This window comes from Pinus tabuliformis, chromosome 3_2 (genome assembly GCF_031772625.1).
Source record: "Pinus tabuliformis cultivar Carrire ecotype Pingquan chromosome 3_2, CPIR1, whole genome shotgun sequence".
Taxonomy (NCBI): domain Eukaryota; kingdom Viridiplantae; phylum Streptophyta; class Pinopsida; order Pinales; family Pinaceae; genus Pinus; species Pinus tabuliformis.
In genome coordinates this window covers 1,080,460,669-1,080,488,526 of record NC_142302.1, presented here as the reverse complement: position 1 = coordinate 1,080,488,526, position 27,858 = coordinate 1,080,460,669, and the positions used below count along the sequence as shown (strand labels likewise).

The 27,858-nt window shown below is 38.4% G+C and overlaps 2 protein-coding genes across 2 annotated transcripts in view; one reads left to right on the top strand and one right to left on the bottom strand.

Annotated features, from left to right (window-relative positions):
- Positions 1-27,858, bottom strand: part of LOC149184437 (uncharacterized) — a 152,315-nt gene that overhangs the window by 109,993 nt on the left and 14,464 nt on the right. The gene's annotated exons all lie outside the window — the stretch shown is intronic.
- LOC149184438 (uncharacterized) lies at positions 17,521-18,330 on the top strand. The gene has a single exon (XM_089415336.1). The coding sequence runs from the start codon at positions 17,521-17,523 to the stop codon at positions 18,328-18,330; it is 810 nt and encodes a 269-aa protein (XP_089271462.1).

Below are 27,858 nucleotides of genomic sequence, written 5' to 3'. Positions count from 1 at the left end.
TTTTCTAACCCTCAAGACACTTTACATCATGACTTTTACAATTTACATCTTAAGGGGGAAAACCCCTTTATCATAGACCCTCATAAACCACCCAGTTCTGCGACACAACTATAATCTAGCAGATTAACACACTAGGATTCTTCTAAAATTCTAATGACAAAATCCATCCGGCTTTGGGGTCAGGCTCAAGGAAAACTTTGCCGATCATGGATCGGTGAGACGAAAAACCTTCCGGGACGTAGATTATCATTAGGAAGTTAGGTCCACCTAGGTAATTTACACACACGACTCATATCTGCTAGGATTATTTACAATTCATACATGCAGACTTGGTTTACAATTAAATTGATCAAGCTGCTGATGACTGCAGGATGGCACGGACATGTCGATCAAGTGCTACCCCTTTTTTGCAAAGAAAAGGGGGTGTACTGCATGGGTAGTTGACCGGTCTAAGCATTGTCGTGTCAAACTGTGCGACAACATTTTTTGGCGCCGTTGCCGGGGACATTTCTGTTCCTGGAGTTTCATCGATATTCATCTTCTCATCTTTCTCATCTCTCATTTGAGCTGGCAGATTCAACCTTTTGGGTTATCATTTGGATCTTTTATTGCCTTATTTTTCGTCATATCAGCAGCTTCTCTTCGGTTTGTTTCTTGTTTGGGTGGCGACTCCATTTTCTTATTTTTCCCAGACAAGAAGCCTTCTTCATATCTGCTTGTTGGTTGTTTTCTGGATCTTAGAATCAGATTCATTGTTCAAGTGGCGACTCCACTTCTTTCATCTATTGATTTTCTTGAGCAGAGATCTCGTTCTATCATCCATCTGATCCCTTATTATTCATCATGGATTATTCATTTAAACCATGTCATTTTACTGACCGTCTCCATGATTTTCCGGAGGAGGCCATTTCTAAATTACCTGTGTTCTCGGGTGGTGATTCAATCGCTGTTAGAAGGCATCTAGGCTTGTTTACTCGTATAATGATCATATACTGTAGACCCCCTCAGTTTAATCATGAAGATATCAAAATGCGTCTTTTTGTCTTTTCTTTAGAGGGTGATGCTTTGAATTGGTTTAATAATTTTCCTAAGGATTCTTTCACTTCTTTACAAGACATTGTCAATGCTTTTAAAGATAGATATGGTAATCCAAACAGCTTGCCTTCTACCCCTAAAATTGTGCAACAGAATAAAAGTAATTTGATAAAAGGTCCAGCTGTCGGTGAAAGATTCCAAGACGATTCTTCATATCAGAATGTGTCATCCACCTGTACTATTTCAGATCAAGTCCATGATAGTGGAAAAGCAGGGACAAATGACAACGAAAAGGAGGATCAAAAGCAAATTATACAAGAACTAATGATGCTGGTAAAAAATATGGAGATTAATCAAACTAATTACGTCAATGATGTGAGAACTTTATGTACCCACCTTGAAAAACGTAATAGGGAGATGGAGATCATGCAAAATCAGCATGCTAAAGAAATTGAGGCCATGAAGACTAATCATGACACAGAATTTAGTTTCATGCAAAGCAAAATGTCAAGCTTAGAAGAAAATATGATGACCATGAAAGCTGATCATGATAGGGAAATTAATTCTATGCAAAACAAGTTATTAACTATGGATGAAGAAATGACTATCATGACGTTCGATCATAATAATCAGTTGGCTACCATGCAAGCAAATCATAAAGAAGAAATAAACTCCATGCAGTATTGCTTGATGAACATAAAGGAAAAGAACGATAAAGTAATAAAAGATATGGAAGAAGACCATGCCAGGCAAATCAGTGCTATAAAGGTTGAACACTCTAGTCAGATGGATGCCATTAAAATACAGGTTCAAAAGTTTCAACAATGGTCAGAGGATGAGAGAAACCAGGGGACATCAACAGATCATGAGCCTTCTCATTTGTTACAACGAGTTCCATCTTATTATGAGGAGGTCATTGGTTCGATTGAAAGATGGTTAATTGAAGGTGATCCAGATAAGCTTAAAAACGATAAAGATCAGATGCAAGATGAAAAAGGACATGTCACGCATATCTTACATACTTCATCTGATAGCTTTGAAACAGAAAGTTCCATGTCATCAGTGATACAACCTGCCACAAAGAAAAAGCGCAAGAGAAAGAAAATGAGAAGAAGATTTGATACATCAGACGGCCGCGAGCAGCTTGATTTTCGGATAGGAAAGAGTCCTACCATATGCAAAATTGGACATGGCACATCCGACAAGCAGCCGACAGATTTGCCTGAAAGCAGGCAAATGCTCAGTATACACTATATTGAACACATCTGATGCCAGGGGCATCCGCTGTATTTCTAACCCTACTCCTTGTTTTTTCCACATTTTTATTTTTGTTTTAGGATTAGATTTACTTTTCTAGATAGTTAATAAATGAAGAGCTTTTATCTTTCCTGTGCTTAATGTATATGATGATTTTTGGATGGACGCTACTTATTTTTGTGTTGTATGGATGCAGATTCTGGATTCTCACATTCCTACAGTGCAGCAACGTGTCCCCAAGTAGAGCCAGATGTTGACCACTACCGGTCAACTACCCATGCAGTACACCCCCTTTTCTTTGCAAAAAATGGGTAGCACTTGATCGACATGTCCGTGCCATCCTACAGTAATCAGCAGCTTGATCAATTTAATTGTAAACCCAGTCTGCATGTATGAATTGTAAATAATCCTAGCAGATATGAGTCTTGTGTGTAAATTACCTAGGTGGACCTAACTTCCTAATGATAATCTACGTCCTGGAAGGTCTTTCGTCTCACCGATCCATGATCGACAGAGTTTTCCTTCAGCCTGACCCCAAAGCCGGGATGGATTTTGTCATTAGAATTTTAGGAGAATCCTAGTGTGTTAATCTGCTAGATTATAGTTGTGTCGCAGAACTGGGTGGTTTATGAGGGTCTATGATAAAGGGGTTTTCCCCCTTAAGATGTAAATTGTAAAAGTCATGATGTAAAGTGTCTTGAGGGTTAGAAAATGTTTTAATCCCCTCATAAGTCTTAAGTCCTAGGTCCTAGGTGATGATTTCGAAGGCTAAGTTCGAGGATCCATTTTAAAATGAATTAAAAAAATTAAAAAATAAAAAACAAAAACAAAAACAAAAAAATTAAAAATTAAAAAAAAATATAAAAATTATAAAATAAAGCAAAAACCCTAAAATAATAAAATAATAATATCTTGAGTGAATGCATGCAAAATATCATTTTTTAATAAATTAACAAATTCGACGGATGAGATTAAGAGATGTCTTGATCCTCATCGACGGTCGAGATCATTTCGACATGGATCACTCGAACTAGCCGTTGGGATCATTTCCTTTAAGTAGGGTGCTAGGGGTCATTTTCAGATCATTGGATCTGTGAGTCTGGTACTGAAGAAGCTCTCTTGCAATCTGTTTCTGGTTAATAAAAGAAGACTTTGGGGTTCAAATCTTGCTGGTGTTACTCTCTGGAAGTGCTGTGAGCTGTTTTATTTTCTGCATATTTTATTTTTCAGCCATTAATAATAGCTTATTTTAGAGTATTGTGAGCATAGGTATCTTGTTCACTTGCTAGGGTTTGAATGGTGTTAGGGTTTCTGAAGTAATGGCAGGTATCTCCATTGCTTTTTGAGATCTAGCATCATTTTTTTTCTCTTTACTAATGGTTGATTCAAGTTGTGCAGAAAACCCTTACTGAAGAAGATTGGTGGGTGCTTGGGGAAGTTCTCGGCTGAAACAGCCAACTCCCACAGGCTTTTCCTTGCAAAGCCCAGCTGATTTTTTCCCTGGGTCTATCATTTAGTTTATTTATTTATTTTTTTAAGTTTGCATGAGAGATTTTCTGAAGTTTTCATGACGAATCTGATACTCTGAAAATATTACTGCTGTTTTTGCTGAATCTGGCTGTTAAGGGGCCAAAATCTGTAAATTAATCAGTTGTTTTGGGGTTTCAAATTTTTGCTCTATACACAGATTTAAATTAGGGTTTTATTTTCTTTTGCAGGTACAGGGTTTTTTTTTGGAAAATTCTTCAGTGTTTCTGGAGCGGGAAAGATTAAAAAAAAAATTTGATCGAGTTACTGAATTTTAAGCTCTTTTACTCTCATCCTGCTGCCCTCTTCTCAAAAGCTCCTCCAAGCCTTGGTTCCTCACTCCATTTATAAAATCAGCCAAAAATTTCTACGCAGCAAATCTCCACGGCTGTACATAACCTCAAATCTTTTTACACAGGCCATTTACTCCATCCGTGCAGCCTTTTCTTTTTCTTACTGACAACGCTACCCAAATTTTTTATTCCTGCTACGCATGATTCAATATTTTTATGTGCTAAACTCCCTGTCTGTGCATCGTTGCTCTGCAACTGGCAGTTAGTTTGCAGCCGGCACTCCATTGTCGAACCAATACAATCTTTTTTTTTTAAAAAGCTAGCATCTATCGCTGTCTAATGTAACTCGGTTATCAAGGGAGTTGCAATCCGCTGTTGCGTCTGCCTCCGACTGAAACTCACCTGCAAATATTTCGACTTTGATAGCAAACGGCGGTCTCAAAACCCTAAAAAAAAAATACCAACGCGTTTTATAAATCGCCACCATCTGGTCGCTGGAGGATGCACGCTTCAAAACAATGACGTAAGGAAAAATTTGAATATGTACGCAGACATATTGTATATCAAGTAGGAGACGCATCATTTTTTATGTGATTCATTTCTCGCCAGTGGAAATCGTCCATCAGAACCGATTCACATATTTGTTCTTTGTCGTCGACTGTGCTATCGATTTCTTTGTATGCGTTAAATTTTTTTTTCGTTTATGCTCGAGTCTGGGTCACGATTTTTTCCCTCGTTAGCTCAGACTTTAGCATTCATCATTTTTTGAAAATCCGTGGCTCAGCTTGTCGTATGTTTCAGTGCGTACCGTAGCGTGTAGTGTATAGCATATATTTTCCGCGGCTTAATCTTCAGTTTTGTGATATAGATATTCGCGTGGCCAAGTCTTAGTTCTTTTATATTAGGGTTTTAGTCATATTTTAAATCTCATCATTTTTTAGATTTTAGATTTATTAAATAATTTCTTTTTTTTAGATTTTTATTAAATATAAAATCAAAGAAAAAATAAAAGTTTTTATATTTTGATAGTTTATTTTTTAAGCTTTAGCTTTAGTTTAAAAATTTAAATTTTTATTTTAGCTTTAGTTTGTTTAAAAAAAAAAAAAAAAAAGATTTAGGTTTTAGTTGTTGTTTTATTGTTTTGGTTTTGAATTAGGTTTTAGATTAAATTAAATTTTATTTCGACTTTTTTTAGGTTTTATTTTTATCTTTTAATTTAATTAGTTTAAATTTTTTTTTTAAATCATAAAAAAAGAAGAAAAAAAAAGGGGGAAAATATATTTTGCAATTTCAGTCTTAGCTCGAGAATTTTTAGGTTTCGTCTTTTTGTGCTAAGGCTAATATTTTGACATGGGTAAATATTCATTTGAAGATTAACTGCATAAATTTGATTGCTAAGTATTCGTGCCTTTATTGATTATCTTGTATTTGGCAAAAGTTAAGCTTTGATGATAAATGCTTGCTCTGCATGGTTTATATTGTTGCAGCATCTGATAATTAAACGATTAAATATTTACTCCACAAGGCACTGGTCTTTTAACTTCTAAATCCATTTAGTGCTTATCATGTCGTGTCTCCCAACCAACTGGTCGACAGTTGGTCTTCATCACCTCATAGGGTCTACCCCCCTTAGCCGCGGGAGACAGGCTTAAACGGAGAGATCGGGGATCAGAGTGACAGCCCCCGGTCTGAGCGTTGTCGTGACAATCTGTGCGACAACAGAGAGCATAGCATTCAAGAAATCAAAGGAACTTTCCATAGATTTTGATGATGAAGAACTTCTGATATTTGAGGAGGAAGTTGACCAAGGAAAAGAAGAATCACACCATGGAGAAGAAAGTCCCTGTCAACCTGTTCAACCTGTGGTCATCCCTGAAACAAGGAAAAGACCAAATTGGTTAAAATATACACTACTTAATGGAGAAGGTCATGGAGCAACAACAAGCTCATTTACAGAAAGCAAGAAATCGAAGACATATTATGGATACACTGCATACATGAAAAAACTGATAGAAGAAGAACCATTCTCCTTTGAAGAGGTTGTAAACAATCGAGAATAGAAGGATGCCATGAATGAAGAGTATCAATCTATAATGAAGAATGGAGTCTGGGAGATCGTGCCTAGGCCTGAAGACAAATCTGTGGTTACTTCCAAATGGATCTATAAGATCAAACATGTAGCTGATGGAAGTATAGATAAGTATAAAGCAAGATTTGTGGCTAGAGGCTTCTCTCAACTTGAAGGCATCGACTATGAAGAGACATTTGCTCCAACAGCAAGATATACAATGATTCGATCATTAGTCTCTCTGGCAGCATTGATGGGATGGAACATCCACCAAATGGATGTGAAGACTGCGTTTCTGAATGGCACAATAGATGAAGAAGTCTACATAGAGCAACCCTTGGGATTCGAAGTCAAAGATAGAAAGGCATATGTTTGCAGACTAAAGAAAGCACTATATGGCCTCAAACAAGCACCAAGGGCATGGTATGCTAGAATGGATGCATACCTTCAAAGGATAGGCTTCACAAAAAGCTCTATTGATTCCAACCTTTACATTAAGGTTGTAGATGGTGAACCTGTAATCATTCTTCTGTATGTAGATGATCTTCTCTTGACAGGTGTAGAAGGTCGAATTGAAGAATGTAAGAAGCAACTAGCAGCAGAATTTGACATGAAGGATCTTGGGTTGATGCACTACTATCTGGGACCAGAAATCTGGCAAGAACCTAATGAAGTTTACTTGGATCAAGGAAAGTACGTGATCGAGATACTAAAAAGGTTTGACATGATGGACTACAAACCTATGACTACTCCGATGATCACAAACTTGAAGAGACTAAGGAGTTCTGAATCTAGCCCAGTGGAACCTTCCAAGTATAGGCAACTCATTGGCCCATTGATGTACTTGGTGAATACTCGTCCAGATATATGCTTTGCAGTAAATGTTCTCAATCAATTCCAAGTTGAGCCGAAGCATGATCACAGTGGCAGCAAAACATATTCTGAGATATCTACAAGGAATCATCCATCACTGTCTAAAGTATAATAGAAGGAATGATGCCAAATTAATTGGATATACAGATTCTGATTGGGGAGGCAACGAGCAAGATAGAGGGAGCACTATGGGAGGATGCTTTATTTTGGGATCCTCCATGGTCTCATGAACGAGTACAAAGCAAGACAAAGTTGTTTTGAGTAGTGTGGAAGCTGGATATGTTGCAGCCTGTGAAGTAAGCAGAGAAGCAGTATGGTTGAGGAGGTTCTTATCCGATCTATTTGAAGAACCGATAAACCTACTGTGATACGATGTGATAACACCATGAAGATCCAATATTTCATGGAAAGACAAAGCATATAAACAACAAGTATCATTATATCCGAGTGCTAGTACAAAATGGTGTGCTGAAGCTACAATACATCTCCACTGATGAGCAGGTAGCTGACATATTGACAATGTCACTTCCAAACAAGAAGCTTGTATATTTGAGGGACAAGCTTGGTTTGGTCGATATATCCTCACTAATTGAGAGGGAGAGATAGACACTACATTCTTGTCTTCACTTGGAAAGAAAGAATGGAGGATTGCGTAACCATCTGGCATCACTCTTTGAGAATGTGGTAGGGCATTCAAGATAAGAGTAGTCGTGGACCGATATTATTTGAGGACTAGCTATCCAAGATAAGAATAGTACAAAGGAAGGTCATACTCTGTGAACACCCAGGTGGAGTATGTACCTTGTGAGACAATGATTATGGTGTTTATGAATCACTGGTCTTGCCAGCATTGTGCTCTGATCATGTGGATATAATAGTTAGTCAAGGCCTTGTTATGTAACAATGCTGGTTGATATGATGCTAGACAGATGAGTTACCAATCCGACCCTTTTTATGAGATCTCTTCATATTGAGAATGACCATGTACCTCTTATGAATACCTCCCTAGTTAAGAGGGAGTTTTGAAGATGTAAGTTCGATCTTCATAAGTATGAAATGTATTCTTGTAATAATAAAATGAAAAGAAATTATTATTGGCGCATGGCTTTCATGCTCAAGTTCTTTTATTTTATAGGTCAAGCACCCATTGAGTGCTTCTAGGGTTTGTCCTAGGTTAAAGAGTCATCCCCATATATTGAAGACCCTATGGGCACATTGTATTTTGTAAAGAAAAAATTATTTTGTCTTTAAAATGTCGAAATACCCCAAGATCAAGTCGGCCTAAGGAGTTGTCAAGTCTGCCTACATGAAGAGCCATGTCTACCGCTTGGAAGAGCCTGCCTATATATAAAGAGGAACTCATCCTCTATTAGACACACTCATCTTATTCTATGCAAGGAAGTGGAAGAGAAGAAGTTGAAGAAGAGGGTACGAAGAAGAGGAAGTCAAATAAGTCGAAGTGCTTCAGCTAGATCTATCTCTCTTGTGAAAGTCGAAGTTAGGGTTTCTGCGTTGGGTCTATCTCTAGTTCGATCTTGAAGGAAAGAGAGAAGAAAAGGAAAGCCTCAGTCTCAAGGAAAGGCAAGCGAAGAGGAAGATAAGCCTATTCGAGGGAGATCAAAGTCTCTAGGACGAGCAACAGCAGTTGCCGTGAGACAGAATTTCCGATCTATAGTGGGAGGTCGAATTCATTGTAGCAAAACGCCGAGATGATCTTGATCTTGGAGAGTATTTGTCTGAGTCACTAGCTCATGGTATTCGTCAATTGAAGAATCTATAAGAACAGAAGAGATTTACGGGTTTTCCCCTCAAGAGGAGGGGTTTTGGCCCTGGCTTACAACCTATATACTGTGTCACTATTCTTATTGTTTTGGTAGTTGTTTGATGTATCGCAGACTGTAATAATAAGGGACAAAGCTAATAAGTAAAAAGGTAACACAAACAGTTATCAAGTTAAGAGAATTAACATACTTACTTCCCTATTGAATTCTCAACAGCCCACACCTTGTATCATGGCCTAGGATGAAGCCCAAAGGTTGATGCAACTAAAAAGAAAGATAAAAGCATATTTGGCCACATCAACAAGAAAATGTACCACAAAATGCAAAAGATGGTCGGGACAAACACATTTAGCACGTGGGCAAAAGCCAATACATGAGCTCTACCCCATCCTCATGGTCATCACCTTGGTTCCTACAGGGTCTATGAAGCTCCTTCATCATATAGGAACCCATGATTGTCCCAACCCCTGGTGCGCAATGAACCGCCCTACTTTTAAAGGGGGTATTCATTGTTATATCTTATACATCATGCTCTTACCCCTTGAGCCCCGAGCAGTTAATCAAAGAAAATCATAAATAGGAAAGAGGAATATAAAGAAGGGTGGAAAAATCAAGGTCGAGGTACCTCATGTACCACGATTGCTCCCTCCTATACATTACAAACCCAAGTGTGGGCTTCCCTCTTATTCGCTACCCTTGTACCCCAGCATGTGACCCAAGGTTGCCCCCTCTCATCCCCTACTTCATTCACCTATCTATCACATGCCACCACCTTTTGAAGGATGTACTTGTATATATAATCCCCTTTAGAAGTAGAAACAACCTAATAGGATTCTTGGTTAACCACATTTGGAGTTTAGGATATATTGGCACATCCCGAAGCCCATTATGTAAGGGCAGGCCATTATGAAGTCCCCACATGTGGTCCATGATTGGTAAGCTCATTTACTCGATTTCTCTAATGACTTGTTGTAATGGAAGGCTAGGGGACGCATTGGATCTTATGAAAGATTGCAGATGGTCTCCATCTTGGGTTTGGTCTCTCTATACAAGGTCCTAATCCTCCAAAGGGCTACATTGGCACATGTAGGGTGTGTGTTGACAGCAATGGACCCCCACAGCAACAGATAGCACTCCATGGATCCCCATAGCGATTCAAAGATTGCTCGTGGTTCACACAATGATGTGGCATCACCTACACCATCATCCTAGCCCTTGCAGGTGATCTACAGGCACCTTCAATTTGTTTGGAGACCCATGAGGACACTTGTGTGCCCCCACATCTCATTTGGAGCACCACAGGTTATTACAAGGGGCCAACCCTTTGTCCACTGCTTTTGAGGCTCCTACTCTTCATTGTGGCACCCATGGACCTCATTAGGCCTCTTAGAGGGCCCTACGACATGCATAGATTATTATTTGACCTCTTAAGAGGCTTATTCTTTCATTTATGAGCTAGTTTGGTGGGCTTGTCAACAAAAGTTGAATTATTAGAACATTATTTTATTTTTGGGGCTTATGTAGGCCAAGGAGGCTAATTCTAACTCCTAATTTGTGTATAAATACAAGTGAGATGAGTTCATTTGCTCATCATCACTTTGGATTGGACCCTTTCTCTCTCTTGAGAATTTCGCACCTTTCTAGAGGATGAATTGGAGCTTTATGGATGAATTTTGGTGTGTGGATATTGGTCTATCCTATCTTGGAGCTTCTCTTTTGTCAATTGTGGGTGGTTGGATATATTCTGTCACATGTAAGTACATGCTCTTAATGTTATTCTTGCTTTACTTTGTCATATACATTGGATTGGGATTTTCGGTATTTTTAGGGCTAATTGTTGCACCCATGGACCTCCCTCCGCTCTTGTTAGAGATGGGTCATGAGCACCTAAGAGAGATTATCTTCACCAACATTCTTCAAAAAGATTTTGCATATTATGGAAGTCATAGTAGACTATACAGTTTAAAATTTTGATGATTCTACCTGCTCCCTCTCAATTCAATGCTCATCAATCATAAGTCGCCTTGCCATCATGTTCTTCCATCGATTGCTAAGACCAAGGTGATCCTTATTATGTACCTGCAATTCTCATTAAGAGGTCAAGGAAGAAAAAATAAAGCCAAGCAAGATATACAAAGACAAGAGATCAACAGTGAAACAATAGCAAAAATAATCAAGAAGGTACTTATATCTTGAAAGTGTATCGACTCCCTCTTGATCCTGGTCTTCTTGCATCCAATCATCGAATCTGTCTTGTTCACCTCATCATCTAATAGCTAGGGTTTCTTCTTTTAAGCGGAAGCAATCAATCCTAGGGTACAAACCCTTGGCCGCCTTCTCCAACCCTATTGATTGGTTAGGGTTTACAATTGTGTGGGTAAGGTTTTAATTCCAAACCCTATAATATAACAATTCTTCAAATTTTGTCGAGAATTTACAAAACCTAGATATGCAACACTTGCATTCCACTTCATCACACAATATTAGTATTATGAAATGGTCAATCTAGGGTTTGTCCATAAATTCTAGTTCAAAAAATTGCTAGGGTTTTCAAACCCTTCGAAACCCTAGATCAAGAACAGTCATTAAGGTTCCATCTGCCTGCAATAATTTGATCAGACTTCAGGGTCATGATATGTCAGCCTTGCTTAGCAAATAGTGTATCCTTCCATTCTTGAATTGTTACCTTGGTGATCAGACTTTTGTTTGAGGCATTAGACCAATAGATCTAGATTAGCAACAAAGGCTTACCTTGATAGATTAACTAAAGACTTCCTGAAGATCAATCTTTTGCTCTCTTTATGCCATGCTAAGTATTCACAACATTCCTTTAAAATGGTTAATACAACATCGTCTTTCTTCAGAACTAGGATAGGGATAGAGCTTGAATTGTTGTTAGGTACCTCTCATCTAACTTATGAGGTTAGGCAAGATGCAAATGATGCAGCACAAGGATCAAGAGAGTTCCATACTTACTGAAGTACTAATTGCAGATGCTATGTCAACAATTCCTTTCAAGACATGTCATAGACACAAGTGACTCGTTCCTTTAATAACATCAACGTTCTTTAGCTGTGTATAGAGAGGATTAGATCTTTGGACTCAAAGCTTTCACGAACATGTGTCATATACTGAGAAGAAATTTAGACTATACTACTGAGATGAACAAGCTTCATTTCATCGCCTTTCATAAAAGATCTTTATCCATGTCATGTACACAGAGTGACTTTATCACCCTTCAATACCTACAGCAAGGACTCGGGATTTCTTTCGCTAATATTCAGTGACTCCTTAGAAGGTAAGTCGGTACCCTTTTTCATTACAATATATGGCACCATCAAGTATTTCATCCTTCAATGCTCGAACCATCTTCAACAATTAACAGAGATACCTTTTATGTATGAATCATAGAGATGTATTTGAATACATGTTCCCTTTAGATAGTGAGAATGAATTCTCTAAATCTTGAAGAGACTCTTTTGAGAATTACACAATCCTTCATAGAAATCTCAGGAAATCCTGAATGTGTAGTATCTTAATAAAAGTGATGCCCAAGCAGATACAAACTTGTATAAACCGATGCAAATGCACTTCAAATCTTCAGATCAAATCTTCCTTTTAGTGACAGAAAGAAATTATTCTGAAGATTGTCTGCAAACTTCTTACAAAAGACATTCGATCCTTTACTTCAAATTATAAGGTAGATACAATAACTTGGCCATTTTAAAAGACTACCCTTAAATTTAAGCAATTTTATGATTGACCATAAATCAATGCATTTAGCCATAGAGAATGGAACTTGGTCTTCATCACAGAACAAGCTAATAACTTCCATTTGTCATTAAGACTTAATAACAGAAACTTCAACTTGAGATTCCATTACAGTGAGATGGACTTATATGTCAGACCTTTGTGAATAGAATGCTTAATATTTGAAGACAATAACCTCGATCAACAACGATGGATGACTATGATGAAGATTTGACTTTTACAGAGGAGAGTCATACAACAAGAGCATCCTCAAGCCAGGGTAGAAATCATACCTTTCAAGCTTCTCTCTGTTGGAAAAGTAACTAGTTTCGGTCTTCGTAATTGTTGTTGTACTCATTTCAATGTGTATCTTATGTAATAAACAAAAGAAGAAAAGAAAAAGTTATTATTTTAAAGGATGGGTTCCATGCTCTTTATTAATGGTCTTCTAGATAAAAGCATGTTCTTCGTGCTTCTAGGGTTTGTCAGGTCATAAGATATATTGTCATGAGTCTAGAGAGTCAACATCATGTTTATAAGACCCTTCTGAGCAAAACATATATTGTAAAATAATTTATTTTGAGTCTAAAAAGCCCTGGAAACCTCCAAAGTACAAGTCGGCCCTGGCAGCTTCAAGTCAGCCTAAAGGACAGAATTCGACCCCTTGGAGAGGCTTTATAAAGGAGCAGCTTCGACCTCATTTGGCTATCTCTCACTCACATGTTCGATCTGAAGAAAAGAAGTTCGATCTAGAGCTGGGAAGCAAGAAGACAAGACAAGTGAAGGTCTAGAAGAAGAAAAGGAAGAAAACTTGTTCTTGGGCTCTATCTCTCTCACATGTGAAAAGAATTAGGGTTTCTGCAGCTTCTAGGATGGCTGAAATTACATGTTCGAGTTGCAGTATCAAGATGTTCGAAGAGGAAATACTCTGTTTTGACCTCGTTGACCTTGGCAAGATCTATCTTGCTCAAAGAAGGATCTCTTGAAGAAACTGAATCGAGGTTTTTGTAGCATCTACAGGGCTGAAGTTGCATGACGAAGTTGCAAGGTCGAAGTTGTGGATTGATGCAGGATTGAGCTGTGGTGATCTAATTCTATTGGAAGGGTTGACTTGGTACTTGGAGGAGGACTTGGTCTAGGGTTTAGGTCTTTGTTGTCTCATTTGAAGCAGATTCTATAAGAAGAGAAGAGTTTTTTTGGGTTTTCCCCTTGGAGGGATTTTTCCCTGGCTTGGAGCCTAATATCTGTGTCCATTGTCTTTACTATTTTGATCTTGATATTTGTTTGATGAAAAGATCTAATAAAGAAACACAAGAAGATAAATAAGATTCACAAGCAAGTATTAAGGAATAAGGAAAATATGAATTAATAGCTGCCACATTGCATTTTCCAACATGGTATCAAAGCTAAGGTGAACAAGAAGGCAGCTAGAAGGATCATCCAGATGAAGAACCAATCATGGAGATGCTCAGAAACAATGGACCCATATGGGCTAGATGAGTTTCTTATGGAGGCAAGAGTTGATGCCTTGCTATGGGTGGAGAACATCAGTCCTAAAGTATTTAGGACAAAGGTATTAAGCCCAAGTTCAGGGCAGTGTTCATCCAACAAGTGCATTACATCATAAGGGAAGGAGATGTGTGGAAGCCAAAGCCTTCAAGAGGACTGACGAAGTGAAGAAGGGTCTTGTTAGTATCCTTTCTTATGACTTTCTAGGCCTAAGAGAAGCAAAATGGTAGTCGAGTAAGCAAGAAGCAAATCTAGACATGGTTGGTGTTAGTTTAAGGGCTGAGCATCTTAAGAACAGGCCACAGAAGTCCTATGTCTCTTGGGAGATAGGCCAGCTCCTGTTGCATGACTTTAGGACGATTGTAAGGCTTAGAAGAAGCCTACTACAGGGGCCAAGTAGAAACCAAGCTAAGCACAAGTGAATCGAGTGTTAGAAGAGGGATTAGCGGAGGTCTTCGGTGCAATGGGAGGTTGAGAGAAGGATTGTAGCAGCTGCTACAGGCAACCCTAATCAGGGCCGAGATTGCAGGACCAAAGTGCAGCACAAGTCTAGATGAATTGGAACATAATGATGAAGTTTCAGGTATGAGTGTTCTCCTTCCAAGTTTGAGATTAATGCTAGGTTGGTGAGTGTCTAGATTGGACAGTTTGGAAGTCTGCTTCGGGGTTTGAAGCAGCAATGTGATGATGTCCTAGATCTATGTGATTTGAGGATCAAACCACAGGTGTGTGGGCAGACTAAAGAGCCCTAGCTCTGGGCAATTTGATGGTCAAGTTGCTATTAAGAGGGCAGTAGATTGCAAACACTAAATCAGTCAAGAATTAACTGTGTATGGGCAGGTCGACAAGCCTTAGGTGAGGGCAATTCTAATGGCACTAGATCAGTCAAGGGGATGACTGAAGATGTATGCAGTGCAGGAAGTAGTGGTAAACACAATTAAGGATGTTAAAGGTGAAGACCTCAAGTATAAGATAATGATTTGTTACAAGGCAAATGTGGAGCCCTAGGAGTTGCAATATGAGCAATCTCAGTGATAAGAGGGTTGATTGAGGAAAGCTACAATTACAAGTAGCTGATGTAAGAGAAGTATGGGTATTTTTAACAACAGTGGAGGCTTGTTGATGAATTATCCCTAGTTGAGAGGGAGTGAGCATGGATTTCTCCTCTCAAGTTGAGAGGGAGTAAGGTTGGACATTGGTTCTCCCTGTGTCATGTACTAGGACTAACAGTCGTAAGTCTAGTGCATGCATCATGGATATGGAAAATGATGATTTGAATTAGTATGGTTCTCCTTGTGTCATGTATTGTGGTAGATTAAACACAGAAACCCACTACTGAGGCAAGTAGAAAATATTTTTTTGAGCTACTGAGGTGCGCGCGCTCCCGCCCTTGGTGCACTCAAGGACCTCAACCACCCTCACCCATAGCGGCCTCGTTCTGCATCCATGGAGCTTCAGGGTCCACCAAAGGGATGCTGATCCACCCCCATGAAATCAGTTTGAGCAAGAAGAACACATTGATGCCTTTGCATCCTTGATCTCAGCCATTGGTCCTCCAAAAACCAAACCATCAATATCCAAGTTTGTGAAGGAACTTGAAGATATCCCAGAGATCTCACTCCCTCCATCTCTCCCTTGTCGGGCGGCGATGTCTCTAGCTAAAAGGGGATTGGTTGGCCAGTTTACAGGACAATGGCCATCCACTTGTTCAGTTCAAAAATGGGTTGAAAGGAACTAGACTTCTTCAATAAGTGGAAAAATCTCTATAAGATTTTGCGAAAGAGGATATTACACCTTTCACTTTGAAAGAAAGGAAGATCGAGACTTAATCTTCAGAAATGGCCCATACTTCATGGACATGCGATGGCTATACCTAAATAGATGGACCCTTGACTTCGATCCTAAAATGGATGTTCCTAGCGCTGTGTCAGTATGGGGAGATGAATCTGTCAAGGCCATCGGGAATGTTGTGGGGAAGTATATTGATAGATGCGAACCAAAAGAAAACATGCATGCATGTGCGAGGATTTGTGTTGAAGTGGATCTAGGGAAAGGCCTTCCAGAGGCGGTAAAGATCAAAGTAGATCAATGGACGCACATACAACAGCTGGACTATGAGCAGATACCGTTCAAATGCAAGGTATGTCATGAATACGGTCATTTTGCAAATAGATGTCCAAAGAAACAAGAAAGTGAAAACCTAGAAGAGTCTAAAGCAAAATGGGAACAAGTTAAAAAGAAAAAATTGGCAAATAAACAGCCCGTCTCCTCATCAAGCCATCCACAGGTTCCTCCTGACCCTTCTCCATCATCTCCCATCTCAGCCATCCACACCCATAATCCCTTCAACCTTCATCAATCCCAACCCATTTGGACCCCTTGAAGAACCTTCTATCCCTCCTTCGTCCCCTTCCCGCTCCCTTCATCCCTCCCCTTCCCATATATTCACTCCCTCAATTCCGATTACCCGTCACAACCCCCCTCCTCCCCAGTGGACAGAATACTTACAAGAAACCAATCGAAGGAATCTCTTCAAATCCTAGATCACCAAAAGAAAACAGGAAGAAAATCTAACAAAGAGCTCAGAGATGAAGCAGCAACAAAATAATTGGCTTTAGGAACGCAGCAGCCCATGGATTCCTTTTTTAGGAAAAGCTCAGGGAACAATGAGAAAAACCAAAATAATCAAAGAGGGAAAGGTGCCTCAACCCACCAACCAAATAAATAATGATAGTAGTCTCCAGGAATTGTCGTGGTTTGGGGACACCTTTTAAAGTAAATGCAACAAGAGATATTTTAATAAAAGAAAACCCAGATATCCTTATGCTTTAGGAGACCAAAACTAGTTGCCAGGACTCAGAAAAAATGATCAAAATTTTAAAAAATTATGAAGGAATAGCTCAACAAGCCATAGGGGCCTCAGGGGGAATCTGTACACCTTGGAGGAAAGGAAAATGGGAGTTGCTTCTGCAAAAAAAGGAACAACACTGGATTAGAACAGATCTAAAAGAGACAACTACCAATGAGCAATTTTGCATTGTCAACATATACGCACCTAATCACTTTAAGGAAAAAGAACAATGCTGGAATATGGTTCAAGAAACCTTAAATGAAACTCATAACAGAAAAATAATATTGGGAGGGGATATCAATCTTGTCCTAAATGTAGAGGAAAAATTTGGAGGGACCTTCCATGCAGATCCCTCAAGGGATGCCATTGAAACCATTATGAAAAAAAACAAGCTAATAGACATCCCTCCAAACAACGGTAAGTACACATGGAAGAAACAAAAGGGTAGGAAACAACAATATAAAAGAAAGAATAGACCGGATTTTGGTTCAGGACAGCATCATCTCCAACTATAATTCAGCAAGATCAACAATCATTCATACAACGGCATCAGACCACAAGCCTGTTGTAATTACTATGGGGCTCATGGACAATCAAGGTCCATTACCATTCAGATGTTGCCCAATATGGAACAGCAGCGAAGAATTCAGAAAATTAATTGCGGAAGTATGGTCTCAAAAGGTCATGGGGTCTCCTTATTATGTGTGGGAAACCAAGCTTAAAAATCTGAGAAAGGAATTGAAAATATGGGCTAAAGAAAACGAAAAGAAAACCAAAGAAAGAAAGTTTGAGCTATTAAAAAAGATGGAGAAACTTCAAGAGGCAAAAGAAAACAAGGAGGAGGACAAAGAGGATCATCTTCAAGAAAAGGTTCTTTTTTGGGAAATATATAGAGAGACTCGGAAAGAAGAAGAAAAGGCAATATTAAAGTCAAGAAGCCTATGGTTAAAAGCAGGGGATAAAAATACAACGTTTTTTCATAATACTATGAAAATTAGAAGAGCCAGAAATCAAATTAACAAAATCCAAGCGGATGGACAGGAAATTAGAGTAGAAGTGGAATTAAAAAAAGAGGCACACAAACACTTTTTTAATCTCTTAACAGCAAATGGAGAAATAGCAGATAATGACAACTTTTTGCAGCATGTTCCAAACAAGATAAGCAGTGGGCAAAATGCAGAAATCATGCAAGAAATCGCAGAAGAAGAAATAGAGGCAATTATTTGGAGCCTTCACCCGGATAAGGCACCAGGCCTGGATGGTTTCACAATAGCATTCTACAGGCAGCATTGGCAGATAATAAAAAAGGATTTAGTAAGAATGATAAGGAATGTGTTTAATAAAAAAAATTGGGAGGCTCCACCAAATCCTCTTATCTGGCATTAATCCCAAAGGATGTTAGACCCTCCACCTTTAGCAGATTCCGGCCAATTTCTTTGTGCAACTCTTCTTATAAAATAATAACGAAGATAATAGCCAACCGAATAAAGAAAGTTCTCCCTGAGATAAGGAAAACCAAGGAGGTTTTGTACCTAACAGACAGATTATAGACAATGTTCTGGTGGTCCAAGAAGCTCTCCACTCGAGCATGTTGAAAAAAGAAAAGGGAACCATCATAAAATTGGATATGGCCAATGTTTTTTACTGGGTAACTCTTCCCTACCTCTTTGTTGTCTTAAAGAAATTTGGCCTTTCAAATGAAATCATTGAGGTAATCAGTGCTTGCATTATGGGACCGTGGATAGCACCGTTGATAAACGGAAGACCGAGCAAGTACTTTCAAAGTACTAGAGGGTTGAGGCAGGGCTGCCCCCTTTCTCCTTTCTTATATATAATAATGGTTGATTCGTTAAGTAGAACTTTGGAAAAGAGGAGAGAAAGAACTATAATTGGTTTGCACATCTCTCATGGAGTTAGAAGCATAAACCACTCTTTGTTTGTTGAAGACACTTTGTTGTTGGGCGAAGCTTCATGCATAATTGCCCAAAGATTCAAAAGAATCCTTGACAACTTTATGGAGGTTTCGGGTGGTCTCTTAAACAATGCAAAGTGTAAAATATATGGCTAGAACACTACATCCCGCACCATGCAAAGAATATCTCAGATTCTTGAGATTCCCATACAAGCAAACTGGACCCATTTCTTTTACCTTGGACTCCCCATATCTAAAGAAAATCTTAGGGCTGAGTTGTGGAGCATTCAAACTGAAAAGATGAAGGAAAAAATCCAAAGTTGGGGAATGATGTAGCTGAACATTGCAGGTAGGGTGACTCTAATTAAAGCCATGCTCACTACGCTACCAATTTACCAATATGCCAATATTCTGGCTCCAGCTAGTATTCACAAACAAATGGAATTAATAATCAGAGGATTTCTATGGCAAGGAGGGAACAAGGAGACCAAAAAATTCAGTTTGGTAAAATGGGATCAAGTAGTTTTGCCCTACGAGAAAGGAGGCTTATCTATAAGGCTACCTGGATTGATGAACGCTGCCCTAGCGGCCAAAATTATATGGAGAATGATAACTGGTAAGGACAACTGGTGGAAACAAACCTTGGCTTAGTATATGTACCATCAAAGAACTCACTTGTTAGTTGAAACTGTTCCAATAAGGCCATGCACGCAAGTATGGAAGCTAGGTAAAAAAATGATACCTATTATTAGCAATCACACATCGAAGATGCCTGGCAATGGTAAAAGTATCAAGGTATGGGAAGATAGAATCATGGGGAAGGAACCTTTAACATCCCTTCCAAGTTACGAAGAGATAAAAGATTGGATGCATGCCAAAGGGATAACCACTCTGCACTCTATCTCTCGGTGGGAAAACAGGAATTGGCAAGACTGGCATATACTAAATCTCCCTACAAATTTAAAAAGACAATGGGATCTCTTAGTGCACCACCTCAAAGGATCGGCCCCAACAAACATGGAGGATGAAGATACAATCATATGGGATCCTAGGGGAGGTGTCTACTCAGTCAAGTCCGGATATAACATTCTCCAAGCTCAGCAAAATGATCAAGATTGGGCACCATGGAAATCCATATGGAAAACAAAAAGCCTCCCTAAAGTTAAAATCTTCAGTTAGACCCTTCTAAAAGGAAAAATCCTTACTACTGAAAACCTTAAAAGAAAGGGATTCTTCGGCCTGTCAAGGTGTTCAATGTGCCTAAATGAAGAAGAATCTATTAAAACCTTTTTCTGGATTGCCCATTTACTAGAGAGTGTTGGAAGCAGCTTTCTAGTCCCTTGGAAATGGAACTCAACTTTTCCAGAACCTTTAATGACTTCTTTACTGAATGGAAAAAAAATTATCCTTATTCAATGAAGAATAAGTAAACCATTAAAAGGTTTTGGAAAAGTCTTCCCTCTTTTCTATGTTGGCAGATATGGCTCTCAAGAAACAAAAGCATTTTCAAAGACCAAGTTCCAAAGATTGGAAGAGTTCTGTCAATAACTTGGGGACTCACCTCAGAATTTTTAAACATGAAAGGACTAAAAGCAATTGACAGTAGTCTACTCCAGCAAGAAGAAAGGAACTGGATCAGCAGGGCAACTATAAGAAATAACTGGAATATCAATCCCAATGACAGACCTCCAATCCAGAACTGGTAAGGAAGAATTCATAATATGGAAAGGAGATTTGAATAGGCATTGTCTCTTTTTCGACAGGGCCTCCAAAAATAATCCGGGTAGAGCAGGTGCAAGAGGGATCATCCTCGAGCCAGGGGGGGAAATCTTGTCACCTATGAGTGGGGGTTGGGGGAAACCTCCAACAACAAGGCAGAGGCATATAGTATGCTAATGGGAACCAAGATCCTAAAAAAAAAGGAAATCAGAGATCCAATAATATTGGGAGATTCAGCAATTATAATCGATACCATGGTCAGTAGAAGAAATCCCCTAAACATTGTCATGCATCGAATTTATAAAAGAATAAGGCACAATATGGCAGGTCTAGGAAATATCACATTCAAGCACACACTGCGAGAAAACAACAATACAGTGGACCACTTTTCAAATATGGCAGTGTCTAGACCCGAAGGGGAAACAAGAGAGGATGCGAAGGTGTATCACACATCGATTCCTTAGTGCTTTGATCCTGTATGAAAATCATGACAAAAATCACACATTCCTATGACAATCCGGGGTTCAAAACAAAGCAGATATGCAGCATCATTACATATCTCTACAAGGATATACTCTCAATAGATATAGCATGGAAGGCCCATGACATCATTCGAAAATCTCTACGCACAACCTGCCACTGCCATAGCTCAAAGATTGACAGCTTAAAGCCAATCGTGTTCCTCTAGGTACGCACCATCACTAAGCGGTATGGTCCTCCCTATGCACTCTTGCCTCCTTTATATGTCAGGCTATCCTATTCTTTTTTCACTCACAGTCTACTCTTCACTCATCCTGCTGATCATTTCTCCCAACATGCTCCATGCCTCTCTGGTTCTATATCCCATCATCTCATACCTGGCTTCACTCTTATTCGCATTCCTGCAATCTCACAGTGTGATTTCACTCCTTCTCCAAGTGCGTTGTTTGTTGATTGATCCCATCCTCTTGCAATCAATACTTCAGCGAGCCAAACCTCTTTGCTCTGTTTGCTTCTTGGTTGTATGCACTTCTCTACTCTTGTCTCAGGCACCCTCATTTCACCCCACTGCTCCGCTGACTGTGCTGTTAAGATCATTTCTCTCTGCTCCTTGTTTTGGTTCAATGCAACAGGTCGTTACTTCTCCAAAGGCAAGGCAAAACAGCAAGAAGGATCAATGGTGTCATTCTAACAAAGACAGAGGAACCTTAGGAGGGCATTTTTCAAGCAAATATATCAGGAAGCATCAATACAACACAGAGGTTCAAACTGTTTTTCAAAGGAAAATTGAAGATCGCTCAGAAATGGATTTAAATCCAATTGAACGAGCCTCTCAAAACAAGAAATAAATTTATGATCAACAAGATAAAAGAGACAATACAAGATCTGAGGTTTCAAATGAAGGCTGAGAACGGCGATCCAAAGAGACAATAGGAGAGCAAAAAGGCATAAATAAATTCCCTCAACAACAAATGCACTCACCTGGAGGAAACAGTCACTTATCTCAAAAACATTACACTGAATCAGGAGGGAGAAAACTCAAATTACCAGAGCAACAAACAAAGGTCCCGGCAAGACCAATCAGTGAACAAATATTAAATGGTCTTTTAAGTGTTTTAGAAGTCTAATAGTCATTAACAAATATGTTATGCAAGTGTATTACATTGTTGTCCCAGATTGTAAGGCAATATGCCAGAAAAGTAATAGGAATCTTTGGAATTTTGGGAATCATGTCTAAAGGTTTTCGGGACTGCGTTCCCAACCTTCTATCCTTTTGCATGACTCCATCTGGCATCAAATGTAACAGTGACCTTGCTCCTCTTTCTTTTTTGGAAAATATAAAACCATAACCGATCTTGTAAAAAAAAAGTATTCTTGTAGATTAGGACTAATATCCTACATCAAGTACATGAGCATGGATAAGGAGAATGATGGATTGGATAAGCATCTTGGACAAACATTCTTGAGTCATGTCCTATGATGGACTAGGATGGAGATCCTAAGTCATGTACATGGACTTGGATAAGAATGGTCCAATGGATAGACATTTCCATGAGGGAAATGATTTGGTAAAAGCTATACTCTGGGTTTCCTAGGTGGAATATGTACCTCGATGAGGCAATGTGGTGTCCAATGAAATGCCTCCCAACATTGTGCTCTGATGTTGTGAGAGATAGAGTGTACCTATCAAGGCCTTAAGTAATGTGACAATGTTGGTTATGATGATATTTTGATGCTGATCAATCTGGACCCCTTCTAATGAGAATATTTCAACTTGGGATAGACCTGTTGAGTCATTATGAATACCTCCCTAGTTAAGAGGGAGTGTTGGAAAATGTAACTAGGTTCGGTCTTCATATTTATTTTTGTACTTGTATCCATATTTTATAAAGAAGAAAAGGAAATTTATTTGTTCCAGTATGGATTTCATACTCAAGTCTAGGTTAAGCATGTTCTTCATGCTTTTAGGGATTTATTGAGTCAAAGTCCATTTGGACCCTTTCTAAAGAAAAAGAAGAAAAAATTAAGTCACCCTATTGAATAGTCGTGACCTTTCATAGTGACAAACAAATATATATTGGCGTCAATCCTCCACAGAAAAAGTTCGTTCAGTTCTGTGATTATATGCGAGTTTCAAAGGCAGTGATATGCGAATTTTTGAGACAGGGAAATGCGAGACTTTGTGGTAGGGATATGCAAGCCGAATGTAATAAGAAACTTGATAAAAGAGTGAAAGTCTGAAGAGATGAGCAAACTGCTTTTGTGATGATATGTAAACTAATAATGGCCATGATGTGCGAGTTGATTAAGACTATGATTTGCAAGTTAAAGGAGGGGACTACTAAACTACAGAAAAAGGATCACTATGGAACAGTCATCATGTGACAGATTAACTATCTTATTGAAGATGGATCATGACAAAGGGAGGTCTCATTTTGATCTAATTCTATAAGAAGAGGATTGTTTAGGTTTTCTCCAGTTGTGGGGTTTTACCGTGGCGTTTAGCCTATATCTTGTGTTCTTGATGTTTTGTGGTCTTCATGTTTTGGTAATTACTTGATGAAGAGGAAAAATAAAAATAATAAAATCCCAACAAATATCACAAGTAATTGTCATGAGAGGAAAATCAATATTAATCCACAAATTCCTTGATTTTCCAACAACATCAAGGCTTGGATTGTTCCCCCAATCATGGATTTTTTACCATATTGCCATGTGGTTTGGCTAGTGGGTTGAGCTTGTGCCACATGGCATCAAGCATGTATTTACCATTCATGACATGTGACGACATGTGGAAATGGTAAATGAGCCCCGAGTACCGCCATGGGTCCGGTGGGGTTCCTGACATGTCTCCAGGTGATGACTTATTGAGTTGGTGACTCTACATCTAGTGGTTGACTAGTTCCTCCTTTGATGTTGATGCGGGGATGCTTTCCTCATCGTTCTGGTATTGAACATGAGGTGGATGGATTGATCAAACTAGCTTAGCTCATTCAACTTTTTCATGGAATAGTGAAATTTTCAACAAGAGAACATCTATGGAAGTCATTATCAATACCACCCAAGCTAAGAGGGAGTGTTGAATTTTGTAGCTATGGTCGTTATCATAATCAAGTTTTAGCCCTCCAAATATTTAAGAAATTATAGATATATATGTGGATTCCAAGTCGGCCTCAAAAGATGAAAATTTGAATTTTAAAATTATGAATTTTCCCTCAAAAATGTAAGGTCGACTTCAAGTCGACCCTAGTGAAGGGACACACCAATTCGGCATGTTCGACCACTATTTATTGGCATTTGTCCTTTCCATTTGGGCATTCAATTTGGATCATTTAAGGTACAATCTGAATCGCCTTCTAAGGTCAAGAAGGAGGAATTTTGTAGCTCAAGAAGGACGAATTTTGTAGCTCAAGAAGGGCGAAATTTGAGGACAAGGACGAATTGTGTAGCTAAAGAAGGATGAAATATGAGGACAACAAGGATGAATTTTGTTGCAAAAGAAGGACGAAATCTAAGGTTAAGAAGGACGAATCCTAAGGAAGAGAAGGATGAATTCTGAAGCACAAAGATGACGAATTTGAAGCATGTTCTAAAGCAGATTAGAAAGCCGATTTTTTTATTGATGAAGACCTAGTTGGAGGAAAACCCTAGAAGGAAATCTTGTACTATTATTCATGAATGAAGGGTTGGATTAGTCCTAGGAATTTCTAGGTTATTCTATCAAACTCAAATTGTATCTCTTGTTGAATTGGACAAATTTCTCCAAGGAAAGGTTGTTGGGTTATTCCCTTGGTTTGGGGTTTTCCCGGGATAAATTTTGTGTCTCTTATGTTTGGTTGTCTCTTCATGTTTCTATTGTTATTATTGTTTTAATGTTGAAGATTTCCTATGTAGAATTGCTTAATGATGAAGTGACACAAGATAAATAATGAAGATATCATTGGAGGTAATTATCAGTGTAGGGAATCTTGAAAAATCAACACATAATAGTATATCACAATGTTGTCCTATGTAGTAATATGCATGTACGTTCAAAACTATATGATTTGACCCTTGTAACTTGAGAGCGACAAGTACATAGTCTCGAAGGATCTAGAAGATGCAAAATATGAAGCAGACTCAATTTTTTCCATTACTTATTACTAACTAGTTACATCTCATAAGTGAATGACATTGAGCTCGTCTTATAGTTATTTCTAAACTCAATGCTATATCTAGAATAAAGGTTTGAACCATTGAATCTAAACATTTGAAAATTAAATTTCGAATGTCAAACTAAAACTACTAACCTAGATTCATCTTCACCTAAGCCCAATAAGCATCGAGGGGGATCAAAACAAATAGACATGTAAATTGTTGAGTGCTTAAAAGATCTAGCGTTAAGATCGATCTATGTTGGTTTATTAACTTTATTTTATTATAGAATTTTACAATTGTTGTCCTATCATTTTTAGGCTATTTTTTAAGTTTTCATTTTTATGGACGTAAATGTTTTTTCAATTTAATTTATTAATGTTACAAATGTAACATATCTACCTAGGCTATAGATGCACCTCACTACTCTCGATGCAATGATCTCCATGCGAGTTTCTAGATTTAAGTTGTTAGAAATTATAAACGTCTAACATTTCAAGTAAAGTACTACTAAGGAAAAGAGAACATGTAGTGCGAAAGGTGATTAGGAACAATGCACAAGGAAACATATATGTAACAAGATAACGTCTAAGTTTGGAAAGGTACAAAGAAACATTGGGTAAAACTTCCTTAGGCCCAATGTTTCTCTGACTTGTGAAACTCAGACCTTACCACCTTTTATATATATATATATATATAGAGAGAGAGAGAGAGAGAGAGAGAGAGAGATCCTCCTTAATTATGGGTGATATAGTCTTATCCAAAACATCAAAAGCTTAAAATTTCTACCACAGTTTAAACCTAGAAATTGACATGAAGGTGGGGTTTGGGGGGAATAATGGAGAAAATCATATGATGGGGGTGGGGTGAAATAATCAAGAAAACTTATGTATATATGAGAGTGGGAGTGGGAGAATAATAGAGTATATTATAAATTTATAATCTAGAAATTCACATGGATAGTTAGCACACTATGAAATCCTTTATATGTTAATTAAATTAATCTAGAAATTTAAATGGACATTTTAGCAAGCTATGAAAGCTTTCATATGTTAATTGAAAGCTTTCATATGTTAATTAAATTATGATTGTGACATTCTCTCATTATCATATTTAATAATATTTTACATTTAAATTTTATATTTTATATTTCTCAAATCTTAATTTTGTATTTTATTATTTATCAATATATAAATATGTATATATAAAAGTGGTGCACTCTCGCCCCATGCACCCCATGTAATATCCTCAATTTTGTGAATGCGGAAATTACTAAGGAGTTTCATGATTTTGATGATATTAATAAAAACGGGCAAATATTATTTTATTAGAAAAGGGCAACAAATACTATTTTATTAGAAAAAATGCGGAAAAAAGTCACTAGTGGAAAGTGGTCCCCACCAATACAATAATATTAAAAAAGGGAATCTAGAAGCTTGGAAGAAAACTCAATGAAAAGTTATAAAAGGAGGTTGGGATTTGGGATCATTTGCTATTCATGCTATCTGATCTTTTCTCATTATTATTGAAGAGAAACTCGAGCAAGTTTCAAATCAAGGGTTTCAAGTGAAATACTCCCCCTAGTTTCGGTGCATCTTGTTATCACCCTAGCTAGACATCACCCAATTTCGGTGGACTTACTCTTGCCACCCTAGTTGGAAATTTGGTTGAGGGTTTTGGAGAAGTTTGGAAGAATTTCGATTTGTTTGCAGGAGATCAAGCCCCATAAAGAGGGTCGAATTCCTCCTCAACAGTAAGGTCGAATCATTTATCTTGCCAACTAAGTTGAAAGGGTCAAATCATGTGTCTTGTTCCTATTCTTCCAAGAAAGAAATTGAGCTTGCATTTCCATAAATTATTATGACAAGGAGAGGGTCAAATTCCATGTGCCAAGGGGGACAAGTTGGTTAAGGCTGAATTGTTTTCTGCTGCGGTGATTAAGGAGGCCGAAATCCTTGTTTACAAGGGTCGAATTGCTAAATTTTCAGAGTTCGTGGGATCCATTGGAGGGTCGAAAATCATTTGAAACAAGGCCAAATTGTTTAGATTATTCGCTCAGCCCAGGCTCTGATATAATGCTCTATATCTAATGCATGAAGGGCGGATTGTACACTTGTTTAATTGTCTTCAAGCAAGATTTGATCATCTAACAAAGGGTCGAGTACTGCCTACCAACACTTTCGTGTATGTTCAAAATAGGAGTCCGCAACAAGCACTGAATTTCAAGACACCCGAAGAAGTTTTCACTGGTAAGAAACTTGATGTTTCTCATTTTAGAATATTTGGTTGTCTCGTGTATTTTCATGTGCCTAAAGAGAAAAGAAATAAGTTGGAAGCATCTGGGAAGAAAGGTATATTTGTGGGCTATAGTGAAAATTCAAAGGCATATAGAATCTATGTGCCTGGACAAAGAGATGTGGAAGTTAGCCATGATGTCACCTTCGATGAAGATACTACCCTTGGGAAGGCCCAAGATCTCCCCATTCCAAGGAAGGATAATAATGATGATGCTAAGGAAAAACAGGATGAACCCCCTTCGGATGAACCTATGCCTGATGTTGAAGGCCCGATGGATCTCGTTGATCCACCACCTTGTGATCCCTCTACCTCAAGGAAGATACCTTTATGGCTCAAGGATACTCTTGAAGATGCTGAGAGACATATTGCTT

What these genes read in the sequence shown, in the direction of transcription:
- LOC149184438 (XM_089415336.1), top strand. Translation starts at nt 17,521, where the DNA reads ATGGGGCTCATGGACAATCAAGGTCCATTACCATTCAGATGTTGCCCA.